The sequence below is a fragment of the Chrysemys picta genome, chromosome 14, assembly GCF_011386835.1.
Source record: "Chrysemys picta bellii isolate R12L10 chromosome 14, ASM1138683v2, whole genome shotgun sequence".
Lineage (NCBI taxonomy): Eukaryota > Metazoa > Chordata > Testudines > Emydidae > Chrysemys > Chrysemys picta.
In genome coordinates, this window is record NC_088804.1 from 324,370 (window position 1) to 340,617 (window position 16,248).

The window sequence follows — 16,248 nt, forward strand, 5'->3', positions numbered from 1 at the left end:
CTGCTGGAGCTCGGGGCTTCAGCCCCGTGGGAGGCACCTGACGGAGCTTGGGGCTTCAGCCCAGCTCCTGCTGAAGCCCTGAACCCCAGCAGGTGTACCCCGCAGGGCTGAAACCCCAAGACTCCCCTCCCCACTGGGCAGAAGCATCTACCCCACCACCCTGTTGCAAGTCAGAGGTCCCAAACTCCTGCCCACCAAGTCTGAAGGTGAAGAATGGGTTGGAATGGGGTGGGGGAGGGGGCTCTGCGAGGCACACTTTAATGGTAGAAGACAGTTTGGTCACCCCTGCCAGGTCAGAGACCATATGGAAGATCCTGATCTGCTGAAACTCATTGTTCTGTCAAAATATGGATATCGTTAGTGTCTATGAAATTATGATATTTTGCTATATGGTTGTTATTGAAATATCTTGTGAGTCTGGGAGATGCCCACAGCTAGCTCTCCAGTGATTAAGAGGATGGTGACCCACACCCAGGTGGGTGTTAAGGAACCATTGATCAGCAGGGGAATTGTAAACAAGAGATTTACAATTCTATAAGAGACAGCTGTGCAAGCACCACACAATGAGGATTGCTCAACTCTGTGACTCAGCAAGGCCCACCAGGACATGTCTGGGACAGTATCTTTCCAGGGACACGGAAAATATAAAATAAAGGACACATCATGAGATGAGCAGGTCCTCAAGGAATCAATTCTGATGCACTTCCACTTATAATCACTTAAAGTCTATCTTTCTGTTAGCTAATAAACTTATTTTAATGTTTTATCCTTACCAATGAGTTTGTCTAAAGTGCTTGGGGAATCTGCTCAGATTACAAAAGCTGGTGCATGTCCACTACATATATCGTCACCAGGCTCTGAAGGCAGAGTGGAGAGCGGCAGCTGCTGGCTGGGCACCCAGCTCTGAAGGCAGCAGCGCTGAAGTAAGGGTGGCAATGCAGATTTAGTGCTTCCCCTGAGGGAATGGTGGGGGGAGGGCAGCCCAAGCCCAGGCTGCCTCACAGTGAGGAATTGAGGGGCAGCAGGGCTCTGGCAGTCAGCCCCAGGGCAGCAGGGGAAGAGACAACCGTTGGGGGTCCTGTGGGGTCAACCACAGAGTCCTGCACTGGGAACATAATAAATAAATGGAGCTATCCCATCTCCTAGAACTGGAAGGGACCTTGAAAGGTCATTGAGTCCAGCCCCCTGCCTTCACTAGAAGGACCAAGTACTGATTTTGCCCCAGATCCCTAAGTGGTCCCCTCAAGGAGTGAACTCACAAACCTGGGTTTAGCAGGCCAATGCGCAAACCACTGAGCTATCCCTCCCATCATCTCCTGGGCAGGTGAAAGGAAGGGAGGGGTTGAAACCCGCACCCCCCCCATCACCTTGGCAACCCTCAACCAATGGAAGGAGAAGAGACAACAGCAGCCAATTAAGAGGACAGACGACTCAGCATTGGGTCCAGTTCAGGTAGAGATTTTTATTCATGATGCACGCACAGAGAGATGCCAGAGTGCTCCGCAGATGCTGCCGCTTGATTCCTTCCTCCTGCATGCCAGGTTCTCACCAGGGCAGGGTGTTTCCTTCCCAGCTCATCAGGACACCATGGTGTTTCTCAGAGAGTTCACAAATCACCTTAATGAGCCCGCTCACGCTCTCGTCCACCGTCAGGTCTGCCTGCAACATTCATGTCAGAGTGTGAGATGGAATACAGCTGCACTTTCCTCTCCAAGCACAAAGTACCCAAGGCTGGCTGGAAGTTCTCAGCCTCTTCCATATGGTGACCCCATGTTCCAACAGAAAGAAATCCAGGGTATCTGGCCATCTAGGATGGGAGGGTGGTTGTGACCCTCTGAAACTGGTTTGGATCTTCCTCGCCTGAAGGGGTCTGAGAACTTCTGCCCTAAAGAATCTTCTTTTCCATGTCTAATGTCCATGTGTATATAGGTTGCTGTCCAGGAAGGCCTGACCCATGCCCACAGTCTGTAATTTGGCCCTTTTCTATGAGCTTCAGCTTTGACTTCCACATAAAACTAGTGCCACTCATCAGCGAATTATGTTACGTGCCTATACACAAATGCAAGAAGCCTGGGAAACAAGCAGGGAGAACTGGAAGTCCTGGCACAGTCAAGGAATTATGATGTGATTGGAATAACAGAGACCTGGTGGGATAAATCACATGACTGGAGTACTGTCATGGATGGATATAAACTGTTCAGGAAGGACAGGCAGGGCAGAAAAGGTGGGGAAGTTGCATTGTATGTAAGAGAGCAGTATGACTGCTTAGAGCTCCAGTATGAAACTGCAGAAAACCTGAGAGTCTCTGGATTAAGTTTAGAAGTATGAGCAATAAGGGTGATGTCATGGTGGGAGTCTGCTAGAGACCACCAGACTAGAGGGATGAGGTGGACGAGGCTTTCTTCCGGCAACTAACAGAAGTTACTAGTTTTCATGAGGGACGTCAATCACCCCGATATCTGCTGGGAGAGAAATACAGCAGTGCACAGACAATCCAGGAAGTTTTTGGAAAGTGTAGGGGACAATTTCCTGATGCAAGTGCTGGAGGAACCATCTAGGGGCAGAGCTCTTCTTGACCTGCTGCTCACAAACAGGGAAGAATTAGTAGGGGAAGCAAAAGTGGATGGGAACCTGGGAGGCAGTGACCTTGAGTTCAGGATCCTGACACAAGGAAGAAAGGAGAGCAGCAAAATACGGACCCTGGACTTCAAAAAAGCAGACTTTGACTCCCTCAGGGAACTGATGGGCAGGATCCTCTGGGAGAATAACATGAGGGGGAAAGGAGTCCAGGAGAGCTGGCTGTATTTTAAAGAATCCTTATTGAGGTTGCAGGAACAAACCATCCCGATGTGTAGAAAGAATAGTAAATATGGGAGGCAACCAGCTTGGCTTAACAGTGAAATCCTTGCTGATCTTAAATACAAAAAAGAAGCTTACAAGTAGTGGAAGATTGGATAAATGACCAGGAAGGAGTATAAAAATATTGCTCAGGTATGCAAAAGTGAAATCAGGAAGGCCAAATCACACTTGGAGTTGCAGCTAGCAAGAGATGTTAAGAGTAACAAGAAGGGTTTCTTCAGGTATGTTAGCAACAAGAAGGTCAAGGAAAGTGTGGGCCCCTTACTGAATGAAGGAGGTAACCTAGTGACAGAGGATGTAGAAAAAACTAATGTACTCAATGCTTTTTTTGCCTCTGTCTTCACGAACAAGATCAGCTCCCGGACTACTGCACTGAGCAGCACAGCATAGGGAGGAGGTGACCAGCCCTGTGTGGAGAAAGAAGTGGTTCGGGACTATTTAGAAAAGCTGGACGAGCATAGGTCCATGGGGCCGGATGCACTACATCTGGGAGTGCTAAAGGAGTTAGCGGATGTGATTGAAGCGCCATTGGCCATTATCTTTGAAAACTCATGGCGATCGGAGCGGGGGGGTCCCGGATGACTGGAAAAAGGCTAATGTAGTGACCATCTTTAAAAAAGGGAAGAAGGAGGATCCGGGGAACTACAGGCCAGTCAGCTTCACCTCAGTCCCTGGAAAAATCATTGAGCAGGTCCTCAAGGAATCAATTCTGATGCACTTAGAGAAGAGGAAAGTGATCAGGAACAGTCAGCATGGATTCACGAAGGGGAAGTTGTGCCTGACTAACCTAATTGCCTTCTATGATGAGATAACTGGCTCTGTGGATGAGGGGAAAGCAGTGTATGTGTTATTCCTCGACTTTAGCAAAGCTTTTGATACGGTCTCCCACAGTATTCTTGCCACAAAGTTAAAGAAGTATGGGCTGGATGAATGGACTATAAGGTGGATAGAAAGCTGGCTAGATCGTCGGGCTCAACGGATAGTGATCAATGGCTCCATGTCTAGTTGGCAGCCGGTTTCAAGCGGAGTGCCCCAAGGGTCGGTCCTGGGGCCGGTTTTGTTCAATATCTTCATTAATGATCTGGAGGATGGCGTGGACTGCACCCTCAGCAAGTTTGCAGATGACACTAAACTGGGAGGAGTGGTAGATATGCTGGAGGGTAGGGATAGGATACAGAGGGACCTAGACAAATTAGAGGATTGGGCAAAAAGAAATCTGATGAGGTTCAACAAGGACAAGTGCAGAGTCCTGCACTTAGGACGGAAGAATCCCATTCACTGTTACAGACTAGGGACCGAATGGCTACAGCAGTTCTGCAGAAAAGGACCTAGGGGTTACAGTGGATGAGAAGCTGGATATGAGTCAACAGTGTGCCCTTGTAGCCAAGAAGGCTAACGGCATTTTGGGCTATATAAGTAGGAGCATTGCCAGCAGATCGAGGGACATTATCAATCCCCTCTATTTGGCATTGGTGAGGCCTCATAGAATCATAGAATCATAGAATATCAGAGTTGGAAGGGACCTCAAGAGGTCATCTAGTCCAACCCCCTGCTCAAAGCAGGACCAATTCCCAGCTAAATCATCCCAGCCAGGGCTTTGTCAAGCCGGGCCTTAAAAACCTCCAAGGAAGGAGACTCCACCACCTCCCTAGGTAACGCATTCCAGTGTTTCACCACCCTCCTAGTGAAATAGTACTCATCTGGAGTACTGTGTCAAGTTTTGGGCCCCACACTACAAGAAGAATGTGGAAAAATTGGAAAGAGTCCAGCGGAGGGCAACAAAAATGATTAGGGGGCTGGGGCACATGACTTATGAGAAGAGGCTGAGGGAACTGGGATTATTTAATCTGCAGAAGAGAGGAATGAGGGGGGATTTGATAGCTGCTTTCAACTACCTGAAAGGGGGTTCCAAAGAGGATGGATCTAGACTGTTCTCAGTGGTACCAGATGACAGAACAAGGAACAATGGTCTCAAGTTGCAGTGGAGGAGGTCTAGGTTGGATATTAGGAAAAACTTTTTCACTAGGAGGGTGGTGAAGCATTGGAATGGGTTACCTAGGGAGGAGGTGGAATCTCCTTCCTTAGAGGTTTTTAAGGTCAGGCTTGACGAAGTCCTGGCTGGGAGGATTTAGTTGGGGCTTGGTCTGCTTTGAGCAGGGGGTTGGACTAGATGACCTCCTGAGGTCCCTTCCAACCCTGATATTCTATGAAGCGTCCCTTCCTCATAACTTGAGGTCTTCTGTAGGGGGCCTGTCTATTCCCTAAAGGTTTCCTTTCAACAGGCCCCTTGCCAGTGAGTTATACCCTGCTCCCAGCAGCAATTCACCTTGATCCAGGGGCTTCCCACCAGTCTCCCTGCACCTAGCAGCTCTCCACGCCAACTGGGCTACCTGCTGGCTTTTCTAATCACTGGTCCCTAGCTGATCAATTTCAGCTGGTGTGTAACTGCTCTGCCACAGGTGAGGCTGGGTCCAGCTCCCCTTAAAGGCTCAGCCAGCCAGTGACACCCATGGTTAACATTTTCGAAATCCCAGTGGCTAGACAGACAAACAGACAGGGGGAGCTCTGCAAATACATAGAAATGGTGGGCCCATACTGTTGGAAAACACTGATTTCAAGACAGAGTAAGGATGACTCTGAGGCTGCATTTTGAGACTTGCACCATTGCATGAGGGCCACTTCAGCTTCTCCGGTGCTAAGAATTGTGAGCACCCCAGCATGCACTGGCCCACAAGAGCAGCCTGCTGATGGGCGGGGGGGGGGGGGCAATGGGGGCAATTGCCCAGAGGCCCGGGAGCCCCCAGCTGCCGCTGGCAGCGCAGAGGGGCTAAGGCAGGCTTCCTGCTCGCGCTTGTTGTGCATCACTGCTGGAAGCAGCCAGCATGTCCCTGTGGCCCCTGGGGAGGGTATCTCCATGTGCTGCTGCCTCCACCCCAAATGCCAACTCCTCAGCTCCCACTGGCCAGGAAGTGTGGCCAATGGGAGCTGCGGGGGTGGTGCCTGAGGGCAGCGGTGCACAGAGACCCCCTGTCCACCCGTCTAGGAGCTGCTGCCAGAGGAGTGTGTCGGTTGCTTTCGGGATCCGCCCAAGGTAAGCGCTAACCCTCTGGCCCCCTCCTACACCCCAACCCCCTGCCCCAGCCTAGAGCCTGCACTGAAACTTCCTCCCAGAGCCCAACCCCTCACCCCCTCCTGACCCAAACTCCCTCCCAGAGCTCGGCTCCGCGCTCCCTCCCATGCCCAAACTACCTCTCAGAGCCTGCACCCCAACCCCTTGCCCCAGCCTGCTGAAAGTGAGTGAGGGTGCCCTGGGGCCCGGAATTGGTGTCAGCTGGCCTGCACGAGAGAGACAAGCTAGGGGAGGTAATCTCTTTTCTCAGACCAACTTCTGTTGGTGGAAGCTACAAGCCGAGTGGCCCACAGTATTTTTACCATCCTTTTGTCTAACCCTGCCCAGAGCAGGTCTCCATGATACAGCCGTAGAAACACTGGCAGTGGGGTGTGTTAGCCGCACACTGTTGCTTAGGTCGGGTGGAGATGCACTTGTCCTGGATTTCCTGAATAGCCTCAGGAATACTGTGTCCTGCAGAAGGCTCTTTCTCCCTGCATCAGAAGCCTGTTTTTGTGAATGATGTGGCCTGGAGACTGCTGGTACCTCTGTGAATGTTGCATTTTTCTCCTAGGCATTTCATTACTGCTGTATTAAGTATCTGTGTCTAGACAGATTTTCCTGCTAACAAACTTGCGCAGCAGCAAGAGGATTGAGATGCGTTGGTTTTGTGAGGCTGAGTAACAGGAAATGCAGGAGCATCCCCATCATTCCCAACACAATCTCTCTGCTCGGAGGTGTCGTTACCTGCATGTTGACCTGGAAGGTCATTAGCCCACCTACCTGAGCACTTCCCAGCTCGGTTTTCACCCAGCCCGGGTGCAGCGCACTGCACAGGATCCCATCTTGCTTGTATCCCATCGACTGGCACTTTGTGAGCATGTTTAGCGCTGCCTGGAGGCGAAGCACATGGTGAGCCGAAGCAGAACCACAGCACCCCCCAGGCACAACCCACCAAACCCGGCTCATTCGCGTGTGTGGGACGCTGCATCTGGGAATGATGAACATTCACCGCCTGAATAACCAGGAACTGAGGGATTCAGCCAGGGTCGGGGGAGGGGGGAAGTGCTGCAGTGGCAGGGGAAGAAGATCCTGGGGCACGGGAAAGGCAGGGGAGGGGAGAAGAGAAGAAGGAGCCTTCCATGGGAGGTGGGTCAGAGCAGGGAGAGGGAGGCCCAGTGGTCAGAGGGGCATTTCCATGGGAGTTCGGCAGGAGGAGGGTGTGGAATCCTAGCCATGTTCAGCAGAGCAGTGGAAATAAAGATCCTGTTTCTCAGTTGAGATGACCCTTGAAAGATTCCAACATGCTGTATACACAAGCCATCTGCAGGCACCTGTGTTGGGGTGTATGGGTGCCTAAGTCAGGTGCTTGAGCTTTTGCATGCACCAGACATAATGTGCATCATTTGCAGGGTTTGCTCAGCACCTTGGGACCCTTCAGATGAGCAATAGGGTGGCTGAAAAATATTGGTCTTAATACAAAGCTCAGGTTGTTGGAGAGAGCAGCAGCGTGCACATGTGGGAGGAAATTTCCACCAAGCTGGGCACTGGGCTCGTGGTGAAAACGTGCCTGTCGGGAGCACAACACCCGGCTGTTTGGTGGTGGGCATTTACAAGCTCTGGGGCAGAGGAAGGAGGAGATTGTAAGATCAAGAGACTTAGCAGCATTGGAGCCAAGTGTGGTGGAACCTGTGAGGGCAGCAAACGTCCCAAAGAGAGACTAAAAGGCTCCCAACACCTTTGTAGCTTCTCATCCACCTTGCCTAAGAATGAGCCTGGTCAATGTGATGGATTGTAACTGGCTGAGGACGGTCCCTGTTATGCTACCAAGGAAAAAGTGGGTGAATGTAATGGTAACTTTAATGATATTGTACATGCTGTCCCAGAGTGAAATAGACAAACATGCATGTAGAGTTAGTGCTTAATGGAGTCTGAAAAAAGTGTGGTATCTCCCACACACACATCTCCCATTCACCTGCCCCACATCAATTATGCCCCTACTATACCCCTGCAGCTCCTGGGTTTCTTCACCTCCCCCCGCAAGGCTGAAGGGGGGCAGCTCCAACAGCTCTTCATCTCCCTCTGCCTCTTCCCTCGCTGGGTGTTGCAGGGAGGGAGGGTTATTCTCTTATTATGGAGTAGTAATGAGAGGTGGACAAAGACCCAGCCTCTCCCAGGGGGGTTAAATATACTCTGTTTCAGGGGATAGTAGATAGAGCTATTTTAGAAGGGTCATTACCTTGATTTCCAATATTGCTGGGTCAGTTCATATGTCCTGGCACTTTGTGATTGGTTTCTGTGTTGGGGTTACTTAAGCAGCTGAGAAATATGAGATTCAGTGACTATCCCATGGCTGGTTAGCCTGGGGGAGACATACCTTGCTGCAGCGGTAGGAGACTACTGGCATGAAGGAGAATGTTTCAGGAGTTTTCTCAATGGATCCCAGAACAGTGGAGATGTTGACAATGGCTGCCTTGCTGCAGCTCATCCCTTTCTGGTTGCTTCCCTGGGCAGCCTTCTTCAGCAAGGGCAGGAACGCCTGGGGAGACACTGGGTCACTTTGTACTTGATAACAAACTTACCTGCTTCTCAGACCTAAATCTGCCTGCACCTGAGTCCCACTTCCTGTGATCCCCCCAACCGGCTCCCCCCTTTGCTTCCTCCTCCCACTCCCCATTTCCCACCTGCCTTCACAGCACCTCTTTTGCTAGGAATAGCTTCCCAGTTACCTATTCCTGAGCCTTCTTGCTCCATTCCTTCTATCACCTAGAATGTCCTAGTGACACCTGCCACTGTCTGTCCTGAACCTGTTTGTGCCTTCAAACACTATATTTCTAAGCTGTTTAGGGCAAGGACTCCATTCTATTCTGCCTTGTATGTTACCAGATGTAGAATGCTAGGTCCATCTACAATAAGCAATAATAATACTAACTGATAAATAATAAGCATCTAGATGAGGCTTGCAATGTCTGGATCACCAATGGCATAAAAAGTGGGTGCACTAAATTCTCTTCTCTGTTAGGCCTGTGTCACCCCATTAAAGTGAATGGAGCGAGTCAGTTGTTACCAGGGCAGCTGCACCTTCTCTGGTCTCTGAGTGCCCCCCATCAGGTGTTACACCTCGTGCCGTTACCTCCCCAGGATGGAATCCTGAGATTTCCCAGCTCTCAGAACAAGGCTCAGGCTACAGCCCCCTGGGCACCAACTGTGATCTCCCGCGTCACCACCTGCAAGTAGAGCTGAGCAAAATTTTACGACCAAAACTTGTTTTCAGTGCTACATGCAAATGTGGTGACAATGAAACAATTCACAAAGTCATGCTGATGTCACAGAATTGTTCTTTTTGGAAAGAATCCCTAAAACGTTCTGGAAAAAAATGAAACATTTTGCTTTTTTCTTTTCAAAATCACTTTGGATCAAAATTTCCTTGAATTTTATGTTTAAAAAATTTTAAAATATTTTAAAAGCTTAACATTGTAATGTTTTATTCAACCAGAAATGACTTTTTAAAAGTTTTTGATTTGTCAAAAATTGCCATTTTTGGTCGGAGGCAAAATGTTTTTTGACTTTTCGAAATTGTCAATGAACCAAGAAATCCGTAATTCACCCAGCTGCATCTGCAAGTCTTCCCTTCGGGAGCTGAGAGCAGTGGTGAATACAGTGCCTCAAAAGAGCCTTCTGAAAAGGCTTTGCAGCAGGAACATGGCAAAGCATAACAGAGAGGGTATTTAATACAACAGGTCTATGTGCAGGTTTGTATTATCTAAGCATTCAGGGGAAGCCTTAGGAAGCCTCAACTGCTTCAGACTCTTCTGCAGGGTCTGTGTCTGTCTGTTCCTCTGAACACCTCCCTGACAACCGCCCCCCACCTCTGTGTTTGTACAGCACTGAGCACAATAGAGCTCTGAGCCTGACTGGAACCTCTGGGCTTTACCAGAACACAGAGAAGTCTAGTCTAATGAAAACAAATGGGCCACTTCCTTTTAAAATGCGGGTTGGGGGTGCGGGTGAAATTCTAGATCTCTTCAGCTAATTATCTTGCTTTTAAAACTAAAATCCAGCCTTAGGATTCTCAGCCAAAAGTGGAATCTTACCTGGGTCACTAACAGTGGCCCAACAACGTTTGTGTTATAGACGCTTAACATATCTTCAGGAGTGGCTGACTCAAGTGTGCTTGGTGGCATAACGCCAGCATTATTTATCAGCAAATTTAGGCCAGTTCCTCCCAGATGCGCCTCAGCTTTTATTGCAGCAGCCTTGATGCTCGCTGAGTCTGTAGTTTCTGGAGAGAGAATACGGGACTGCTTATAAGCACGGGTTGGTTCCATTCCTGACACTATGTGAAATAAATACACCAAAGTTATGGTAGTTGTGGGTTATGAATAGAGATGCTTGACCCCTTACCAACCTGGTTCAGAGAGGAGGTGTTTATTGTTTTTCAAACTTTTCATATTATGCATTCAGGGCTGGATCCAATTTTCACTGACTTCAATGGGAGTTGGGTCAGCCCCTTAATGTTACTTGAGAAACAAAGCCTACAAGTTAGACCACAGTAACTAGGAAAGAAGCAAAGAAAACAGAAGGGCAAGAAAATCACCATGTCCTTTCTAGTCTGCAAGATCTAAACAGCCCACAGTTTTGTAACTGGAAGTGGGAGCAGGTCTGGGAATGTGGCAGAGGGCCAAGAATGACATTGAGAGAGACAAAGTCACAGCAGCATTACCTGCATTTCCATGTACTGCCAGCTGTAACTGACGTTAACACGCTGCTCTGCTCTGAAAACTTCTGTTGGTGCAGTGGCTCAATGGGGCTCCTTGCTTGTTGCTTTCTGACGTCAGAGCAAATGTGCTCTGTTTACAAGTTATAAAAAACAATACAGGACTTGAGTCTTGTTTTACCCTAGTACCCCTGGATGCTGCCAGAGCGCTGGAAAGGGGCCTTGGTGTCAATGAGAGTCAAGCCCATTTATTCTAGCTGCTAGCCTGGGATCTGAGAGTCAGGCTGGCTCCTTCCCTCTCACACTTCATCATCGCTCTGTGTGTGTAAAGTTCGACTGACAAGATCTTGCCCTCCTTTCCGCTTGTGCTACCCCATTAATCCGCGTGCTGGTGCTTGGCTCTCAGGCCCCAGAGTGAATGGTGAGACTGGCAGCTAGAAAATCAAATCCTGAGCACACTTGATCTGGAATTGCTGAGGCATAGTAAGCAGAGTGCTGTGGGGCCCTTGCTACAGGGACGTTGTTCAGAGTGAACATACAGGGGAAGCTGCCAGTCATTTGGTGCTTCCTTCTAGGACCATTACAGCCAATGTGTGCTTTTTGCCTTTGACTTCAATGGCCGCAAGTTCAGGGCTTTTCTGCCAGAGTAACAGCAAAAGGAAAACATCCCAAAGTCCAAACCCAGACAGCTGAGTTTAGCAGCCCTTAATCCCATTCGCCCAAAGGATTCTGCTCAGCTGGTGATTCCTCTGCAGGAGACTTGCCCGTGCACCTCTCATCTGACTTCTGCTAGAACAGGAAAAGATGGAGCCGAAGCTGCATGGTATAATCTGTAATGAATCCTCTAGCCCCAGCCTGGATTCCCTACCCAAACATGTAGCCGATCAAGCATGCAATTGAGAGAGTGGGTTTCCGTGGCAAATTAAAGAAAATAACAACACAGACCCACATGATGGAGATGGCTGAGAATCTGAGCATGCTGATTTGGGACCATGGAGCTATGGGAGGCATGTCAGACAAAAGATCATCCTGATTAAACCAGACATTAGCATAGTCCAGCAACAATTGGTGATCTTTCAAGAACATCCTGTATTTTCACATCTCTAATAGTTCAAGGATCTTCCACCTGGTCTTTCTCCTAACAAGGGTTCAGCTCTATAAGCATGGTTCAAACCCTGTCTCTAGAAACAGCTGACAGCGAATTCAGTTAGTGTGTTGAGCAGAGGCCTGGCTCACTCCTAACACTGATGGATCGCCTAGAACCTGAAGCCCAATTTTAGCCACCTTACTGTTAGAATGTGCCCTCCATTGCTGAGGTGACGCAGGGAGCACAAATCCTGCCAGGGATTTCCTGTTGCAGGTGAAAAGTTCATAAAGTATTTCCAGGAAGGTCATCTTTCTAGTGCCAAGGCTCTTTTAACTGACAACAAGCAAGTCCTGACCTGTGCCTTCCTGGCAACATAACTAGGTTACTGAACTGGGGACTTCAGTGCAATAAGAGTTTATTGAGTAGATCTTAAGTGCAAAGTTAGAGTCAGATAATGCCACTTACATCTAACAGTGCAGATCTGGATGCAAGCTAAGGAAGGATCTTCTGGGAAGAGAAGGGAAAAGGGAAGATTTGGAGTGTCTGCTTTCATGGCTGCATCTATCCTCATTAACTCTGCATTATATTATTACACATTCTATAAGTGAGGATGTGATGGTGGTTTGGGCAGGCGAGATGAAAAGGGTTGCTGTTGACTCTTGGCCAACTTGAAGCTGTTTTTCAGAACTAGCTTTGTGTTAATTTACAAATGAACTGTAAGTTCATGAATGTTAATCATGGACAACCTCAGCTGAGAACTTCCAAGTGTTCTTGTGTTTCAGTTTTATGCTACATATGGTCAAACTTGAGTGGCTAAAGTTAGGCTCCTACAGACATATTTTGGCACCTGAATATTAATAGCTTGATCGATTACTGAAAGCCAGATCATGTCTATTCAGGTGCCTAAATATGGATTTAGGAGCAAAATGTTAGGGTTTGAAAAAGCTAGCCTGTAGCTGCAGCATTCATTTAGAATTGATGGCCTGTGGTTAAAACACTGGGTTAGGAACCAGGTGGTCAGGATCCCAACTCTGCCTTAGACTTCCTGTATGATATTGGCCAAAAGCGTCCACTAATTTTGCGTGCCTCTCTTGAGACACCATTGGGCCTGATTTTCAGAGGTGCTGAAAACTCTAGTTAAAGTCACCAATAGATGTAGGTGCTCAGCTCCTCTCCTGAGCAGGCTTTCAGTGACTCCAAGTGGCCTCTTTGAAATTCAGAACCATTTTAGCCAAAGACATTTTTTCAACCCAGGCCACAACCTAAAAACAAATCCGTATGTGCATGAAGATGAACAACAGACCAAAAAAATCAAACCACTTCTGCATGGAGACCAAAGTTGAGAATATTCAGGCCAAAGGAGATTTATTTTTGAGAAGATTAAAAGATGGGGAAACTGCACTAAGACTGGAATGGGTCTGACAAGCATAATTGCCTAATCTCTATTGAGTAATTCCATAATATATTCAACACCTTGGTCTATTGTATGGTCATGTATTAGTAGATGAGTTCTGTTGCTATGACAGCCTCACCCCACCTTAGGGCATGTTGTATAAGGAACATTCAGGCATATTCTACCCTATTATTGTCAATCTAGACTGTTCTCGCAGACGCTAGGCTTGGCTGAGATTTAGTTTGTCATCTTCTCTCACTGCAGTTCTCACAAAGGTGAGCATGATCCAGTCCTGCTCCCACGCTGGAATGAACGGCAGAACACCTCTTATGCTTTATGCATTGTTCAGCGATGAGGAACTACGATCCACTGACACTAGCAGTGCACTAACAAGTTGTGGTCTGTTTAGCTGCACTAGTGATTACGATCTAGTCAGGCGCTAGGAATCTGGAAAAGAATGGATGTGGAAAGGGTCATAGAGAACATAGAGCCGAGACTGCGAATCAGAAAGCAGCTAACGGAGAGCTGGCCATGCAGTGTCTGCAGCGTGCTGGTTGGCAGGAGAGATGCATTGAGGACGTACCTAGCTGCAGAATCACTACGTTTGGGTGCTTGGAAGCCAAATTTTTTAGTTCCTGGAAGCAAAAATAAAATAAAAAAAATTGCATTATGGAACCTAAGTGAAAACACAGGCACAAATGCTGCATCACCCCATCAGACAAAGTCCTGGCATCGAGAACACACACAGCCCTATGGCACAGATTCTGCTGTCACACAACACAATCCCATTCATTTCAATGAGGGTATGTGAGCTTAACAGAGAGCAGAAACTGACCCTGTGGCTGGCAGTCAGTAATGCCTGGGAGCTCCAGGACACTGCTCTGAGTGAAGTCCGTGGGAACAGCATGAGTCATCATGGAACCAAAAAATCAGAGTGGGTGCATATGAAGACCAAAATTTTCCCCTCCCCAGAACCTCTACCCCACACTTTCTTGCCCTGCTGCTGCCATATGGGGATCCGGGGTCAGGTTGGGGATATTGGAAGAGCTGGGGGGGAAAAGGCCAAAACTGTTTTTTTGTTGCTAAAATGCATATTCGGTGACACCAAAACATTTTTTCGAATATGTGTTGGTTTTGTTGAATCTAGAAAAAAATAAAAATATTTCATTTTTTCAGTTCAAAAACTACTTTCCTTTAGAAATGTCCTTTCATTTTTTTTTTAAAAAAAAAAACCTCAAAACCACTGAAAAATGCCAAGAATCAAAATATTTTGTTTCAGGTCAACCAAAATATTTCATTTGATCTTCAGTGTTTTTCTTCTCATTTAGTAGGAAAAAAATTGAAATTATTTTTGGTTTGATCCAAAACAATTTATTTAGTTTGGTTTGGTTTAGGAATTGCCTGCAAACCAAAATGTCCATTCTTCACTGAGCCATAGATATTGGCTGCTGGCCTGCCCCTCCAGGAAAAGCCTCTTGCAGATTTGGGGAGGCAGGATCATACTGGGCACCTCCCTCAAGATAGCTGATCTGATGCCCTCTAAGGAGCCAGAAAGGAAGAAGCATCACAGGGAGAGCTCCCACTATAGGAAGGATTATGGGACACCAGGCAAATCTCACTTCCCCCACAGCTACATCAAGGGTTAACGGGTGGTCCCAGCACTGTTGGGGAAGGAGGGCTGGGGTCTCAGAGGAGGTGAGGTGGTCTGGCAGAAATCCTTCCCCACGCCAAGCCTGAACATCAGCCAGGTCTGCCTTGGACCCCTGGCATAACAGGCCTATGGATGTGTAACAAATCGGGTATCTGATTGGGCAATGTGCCAGGCTCCCTGCCATCATTACAGGGTAACATAACTGTGACATTCTAGCTGCGGCTCTGCGAGGGGCCAATACTTTACATGATAATGGGGACAAGCGAGTGATACAATGCGCACTAGAGCTGCGTATAGTTAACGTGCAGCAGTAGAGTTGCATAAGTGTCAAGGGGAATGTAGGAGCAATGTCTGAGCAGCAATGACTGGGGGTGATCTGGGTGCAGAGGGAGGGCAGAGGCGGACAGAATGTCTGTCTGTGTGTTGGGGGGAGCTAACAGAATGGCAGCACCTCACACCCACTCTGCACAAGGCGCAGGGCAGTGGAGGATCTGGCCCAGTAGTGTTAGGGTTGGGTAAAATTGGGCTCAGTCCAAATCAGGCCTCCTCCTGAAACTTGCAAGGTTCCCTGTTTTAAGAGGGCAGGAGGTTTCAGGGGTGGAGGGGAACATACAGCTGGGAAACCGTGTTACAGACTCAGTCATGGGATCTGCCATCTAAACCTGCTTTTATTCCATGCCCTTTTGGAGAATATTTTCTAAAACAAAGTTCAGCTAAGTAAAAAAGCTGCTTCTCACCTGCGCTCGCACTCCCTCTGGGTCCCGGCAGGTGGCAAAGATCACTTCTGGTGGGTTCGGTTTCCCAATAAAACGCTTGATCAGCTCCAGGCCAATTCCCCGATTGGATCCAGTCACCAGGACACTACGGACATGAAACCCTGCCATGGTCTCTTCACAGCTGCCTCTAGTCTCTGTCTCTGTAAAGTCAATTTAACATCTGCTGTGTCATTTCCTCTGAACTGATTTTGCTGTGATGAATCCCCGCCTACTTTTTTGCTACTTTCCCTGGAGGCTTATGTTTGTTACAAAAGTTTATGTCATGTTTGATAAAATGACTCAGTTGATGCATCTCTGGAATAAACAGGAGCTAAGTTGGTGGAATGACAGTGAAACACAAGTCCTCTATCTGAACAGCTCCTGCAAGTCACTGTGACAGAGAATGCCTGATTTTTAATTCCCACAAGCTCTTAAACTGCCCTGAAGCCTTTTCTTTCATTACTAACTTGTTCATGGGGCTACCTCTAGTTTCAGCTGTGTTAGTGTAAATTGGCATAATTTCCCTGAAGATGCAGATTTAGTCTTCTACATGTCTCAGCAGATCTCCAGTTGCTAGATCTAGAAAGGGTACGAGGGGAAACGGAGCAAAGTTAGTTAAAGAAAACATTGATCAGAGAACTGGAAAGGAGAGTCTGAAAAAAACTGCCCTAGGGTAG

The 16,248-nt window shown here is 48.0% G+C and overlaps 1 protein-coding gene across 2 annotated transcripts; it reads right to left on the minus strand.

Moving 5' to 3' along the window:
• Positions 1 to 1,442: 1,442 nt before the first annotated feature.
• Positions 1,443 to 15,778, minus strand: LOC101949648 (C-signal-like). Of its 2 annotated transcripts, none has more exons than XM_065567762.1 (6): positions 15,554 to 15,778; positions 13,749 to 13,800; positions 10,063 to 10,304; positions 8,346 to 8,507; positions 6,752 to 6,862; positions 1,443 to 1,659 (listed from the first exon to the last, which is right to left on the minus strand). In XM_065567762.1, exons 1-6 carry the CDS (start codon positions 15,698 to 15,700, stop codon positions 1,546 to 1,548), a joined length of 828 nt encoding a protein of 275 aa, XP_065423834.1. In that variant the 5' UTR covers positions 15,701 to 15,778; the 3' UTR covers positions 1,443 to 1,545. The 2 variants fall into 2 exon arrangements, with proteins under 2 accessions (XP_065423834.1, XP_005314219.2); XM_005314162.4 differs by having other exon boundaries at positions 10,063 to 10,250; positions 15,554 to 15,773.
• Positions 15,779 to 16,248: the final 470 nt, after the last annotated feature.